Consider the following 4,760-nt stretch of genomic DNA (forward strand, 5'->3'; position numbering starts at 1 on the left):
ATTGTCTCCTTTTGCACACGTGAAGCATGACTTGATTGGGCTTGAATAGGATGCAGCACTGAAAAATCAGATTCTTTGAGAAATGACAGTTCCTCGTAACATTGAAACGTGATTTGAGAGTCATGCGGGATAATTGTGACGATTACACCCAATCACACACACATAAACAAGCCCATATGAGTAACTTTAGTAGTACGTGCCTACATATGAGATGAGCCCACAAAATTTCAGATAGTATCTCATGCCAGTTTCTTTGATTATCCTCTATCTTTTTCTTAATGAACTTGCGCGGAATCTTTTTACTAGACTCAGTCTAAGAATAATTTGCAGATGAATTGTGCAACTAAATATTATTACTTGATTTATGTCAAATCGAGAGGAAGCATGGAGGAATTTTTGTGCATTGGGCGCTTGTTGCTGCTTGTTTACATGTCAAGAGAAGCAGAACAGGGAGACCGATGGCGAGATGGAAGAGAAGAGCATGGAGCTTGAGGCCGCAGCCAAGGGCCGAAGCAGCCTGCAGCCTCCCGTGCCGAATCACCAATGACTCCGCCACTGATCCTGCTCGGGGGCTGGACACCGCTCTTCGACTCGGCGTGTCTTCGCGATTGCGCTCTAATTGACTCGTCAAGTCTACTCGACTCCACCAGTGACCCTGCTCGGGGTTGGGTGCCGCTAATTGACTTGGCGTGGACTCCGCCAGTGACCCTGCTCGAGGGCTAGATGCCGCTAATTGACTCGGCTTGTCTCCATGACTCCGCCAGTAACCCAGCTCAGGGGCTGGGTGCCACTCTTCAACTCGACGTGTCTACGCGACTCTGCCAGTAACCGTGCTCGAGGGCTAGGTGCTGCTAATCGACTCGGCGTGTCTCCGCGACTCCGCCAGTGACCCTGCTTGGGGGCTGGGCGCCGCTAATTGACTCGGTGTGTCTCCGTGACTCCGCCAGTAACCCTGCTCGGGGGCTGGGCATCGCTCTTTGAATCGGCGTGTCTCCGTGACTCCGTCGGTGACCTTGCTCCAGGGCTGTGCGCCATAAATTCTCAAGGAAATAAGCAACCAGAAAAGGGGAGATAGATCTATATTGTGGACCCTCGAAATGCCTCTATGAACACTTCCGAGGCTCTGGGGCTACACCCAACGGGTGCGCCCAAGAGCGCATCCTGTTGAAGACTAGAGAACATGCAGGAGTTCACTAACGTCAGGACTGCCAAAGGAGCTTGAGGATCCGGAGGAGTACTTTGACTATGATGAGCACCAACCAGCTTCTTGACTTCGGCGGGGTACCATTCAGCAACTCGGCGCTCGGGGGCTTAACGGAGGTAGACCCAGGTACCTCCCTGCCGAGTGGAGCCCGGTTCTTCAGGGAACGACTCTGCTTAACGACCCGGCGGACAGGCACTCGGTTGGACGGCGGGAAGGGTCCTTTTGGATCAGAATCAAGGCCGAATCGGATAGCCTTGATATTGTGTATCATAACCGACCTGATTCCTTATAAACAACCCGAGTAGATCTTAATCTAACTTGTAACCCATGGCTACTTGGCTGTATAAGGGAGCCGTGGGGGTACCCACCAAACACGACCCAACTAGCTTGGCCATTGCACAAACCCTAAACCAATCAATACAACACCGAACACAGGACGTAGGGTGCTACGCTCCCAGCGACCCGAACCTATCAAAACCTCTGCGTCTTTGTGTTACCATCGAGTTCTTGGCTCTTCAATCTCCCTCACCTACAAATCTACTATCTGAGCATACCCCGGGTGGACTTGCCGGAGTACAAATCCACCACCCGCTTAACTTTACATTATAACCCCTGGATCGGATAGCGATTATTAATCATGATCCATTTTTTCATATAGCCCCCTGGTTTGTGTTGGGCCTCCGCCACCATCGTGCAGTCTCCTTCCGCTCCGGCCGGAGGCACAAAGGCCCATCCCATCCGATCTCCTGGATCCCGCAGCATTGAGTAGTGGAGGTGCGCCTCTGATTCGAAGAATTTTACGAGCTGAGGAAGGTGTCGCACGTTTGAAGCTGAGGCAGGACGGCGGCGGCAAGGCCATGCACCGATGCCGCCAGCTCGCCAGAGCTGGCCCGCAGAAGAAGTCTGACGGAGACGAGGAAGAGAAGAACGGGTGGCACCACCGCGCAACACCGGTGCATGGGAGGCCCGGTCGTCCTGCTGGCTCCCTGTCTCTCAGCCTCTCTGGCATGAAATACTGTGGCCACCGACAAGTGCCGCCGGTTTGCCGGAGCTGTGCTTGAGGAGAAGCCTAACGGCGACAAGGGCGAGAAGGCCTGGTAGCACGACCACGCTGCTCCCTTTCTCTTGGGGACCAAAAGTGGCCGCCGGTGGTGTCCTGGACGGATGGATGTATGTGAGTGTAAAATTTGCTGGCTTTCGTTTTTCATTTAGCTGTGCTCAGTTGTTCCTACACAACTGTCAGGAACCAATTGTCTCTTTTTGCACACGTGAAGCCCGTGACTTGATTTAGGCATGAATAGGATGCAGCAGCCGCCCATTTGGCACTTCTGAAAAGTCATTTTCACTGTGAAAATTACAGATTTTGGCCTCTGATTATATGGCCATATATACGCAACAATCCGCCAAAATGATTAGGCACTAAATTGTATTTTCCGCGTGGAAGATGCTTAAATATGTTTAAAAATAAATCACAATATACAATACATATCCAGCTGGTTACGCAAGTGTTGCTGTTCCCTCTGTTTGAAACATTTAAACCGTATGCTCAAGGTGACATTTAAGTTGCAGCTTTTTGCCTAGAACATTACTAGGTCATCGTTCCACAATGCATTGTACGTGCATATATAAAGTGCTTGGAAGATATTTTATCAGTTTGGTTTGTTTGTGTCTCAGTTTAGTAGCAGATTAGTTGAGAGATTTGTACTTGAGCAAAGGGAAGGTTGCTGGCTATATAGAGAGAGAGAGACACACACACATACGAAGCTGATATAATCATGGAAATCAAGCAGTGAAATTAATCTACCTTCCCCTATCAATACTCTTAACCCCCGGAGACAGGTTGCGATGCCAACCACGGCATCCAAGTGGCGGCCTCAAGGTCCAGGGAACCGGCGGTGGGTGGCCTGGAGACGCCGGCCAGGTATGACTTAGATGACGGGTGGGCTCCGGCAGGGTGCTCGTGGCCGGAGTTCAAGCTCGGCGTCGCTATGGAGGGATGGAAGCTAGGGGCAGCGAGGGAATGGGCGAATCGCCATACCACGCGAGATCCGGTAGCAGCGGCCCGGGCTGGTGGAGGCGGGGTGCTTCAAGGCACCCGGAGCGGCAGGCGGAGCAAGGGATCAGGAGTGAAGTGGCAGTGCGTTTCCATTGGACCAGGTGCAGGTTTTCTCATACATAGATTTTTTTCATGGGAAGAAAGGACACTCTCGGCGCCTTTTACCCTCTATATTTCTGAAATTCTCCTTACATGGGAGTACCAGAAGAATTAAGCAATGAGAGGCTGTAGTTGAGCTACTAATTTTTAGAAAAGTCGTTTAGACAGGTGTTTGATTTGTTTTCCTCTGTATCAAGGTGAACATGATACATTCAATAGTTGATAGCGCTGAATACTTTTTGTTATGTAGTTATGAACAGTAGCAGACAACTTAACTGAATTATTCTAAATAATTCGGAATCTGTACTTGTCATGTTCAATTATTTTGTTGAATTTTGGTATCTGACCTTATTTTCACAGGGTTAGAAAGCCGTATACGTACTCCATGCAATACTCATGAAACCTTTGTCGGGGCCATCAGCCATGCATGCATGCACGAAAACATAGACAGTTATCTGAAAAAGAACAAACACAAGCCACAATTTGTTCCCTTTATGCTGCAAAACAAAATTAGTAAAACACTAGATACGACATAGCTACTGGGGAACAGTGGCAAGGCCCACACAGGCCACACACATACATCAGAGACTCACAGGAATGGCCCTCCTCAGCTTGCCGCAAGCTGTATCCATCACCCAGCCAAGGGCTCGAAGGAGTTAAGCGTACGCTTCTCAGGGGGCAGTGAAACAAACAGACCCGCTTCGTAAAAACGGGAGGGTCCGCGCTTTGTTTCGATCTCGAGCTTGTAGTTCATGCCCGCGACAACCTGTTGCTTGCCTCCGACGACCTTACCAAACTGCAAATCCTCCCCAGTCTGTGAGTTGTGCTCCATCACAGCCCATTTGCCGAGATCCTGCACGTATGGGTCCGCCAGATTCTCTATATCCACCCACTGTCCGGGTACGGTCTTCGTGGACACACCGGCTCTCGCGGATCGGACGGCGGCTGCTGTCGAGGCAGTGATCGCGGCGGCGGAGAACAGCACCATGGCTCGGCGCCGGCCGCCGGCGGCGTCAACCTTGACTGCCGGATCTTGGCGCTCGTCATGTTTGGCCGGAGAAGCTCGGGCCACGATGAGGCTGCGGCGGCAGCGCGGTGCAGCCGCAGCTGCCACCATGGTGGGGATGCACAGTGCGTTCGTGGTGAGGGATGCCATTGGTTGGATGGATGCTGGCTAGTTGCTCTTTTTTTGGTAGCTGTTGTGTTGCTGGGGATCGATGAAGTCGTTGCTATAAATAGGCTCTCTGCTCCTGGCCTTGCGTGGCAGTCGTGGTGAATCCTTGCCATGGTTAGAGGAGTCAAGTAAATCAGTTATTCTAATTCCAACACCTAGTGATCAACCACCTCATACAAGCAATAAAATGTGAAAACCAGCTCGTTTGTATGTTGTGGACGTTTTTT

General features: G+C 50.9%; 1 protein-coding gene across 1 annotated transcript; it reads right to left on the bottom strand.

Moving 5' to 3' along the window:
* Positions 1–3,990: 3,990 nt before the first annotated feature.
* LOC112903544 (cysteine proteinase inhibitor 8-like) lies at positions 3,991–4,476 on the bottom strand. Its single transcript, XM_025972806.1, has one exon. The coding sequence runs from the start codon at positions 4,474–4,476 to the stop codon at positions 3,991–3,993; it is 486 nt and encodes a 161-aa protein (XP_025828591.1).
* Positions 4,477–4,760: the final 284 nt, after the last annotated feature.

This window comes from Panicum hallii, chromosome 8 (assembly GCF_002211085.1).
Source record: "Panicum hallii strain FIL2 chromosome 8, PHallii_v3.1, whole genome shotgun sequence".
NCBI classification, from domain to species: domain Eukaryota; kingdom Viridiplantae; phylum Streptophyta; class Magnoliopsida; order Poales; family Poaceae; genus Panicum; species Panicum hallii.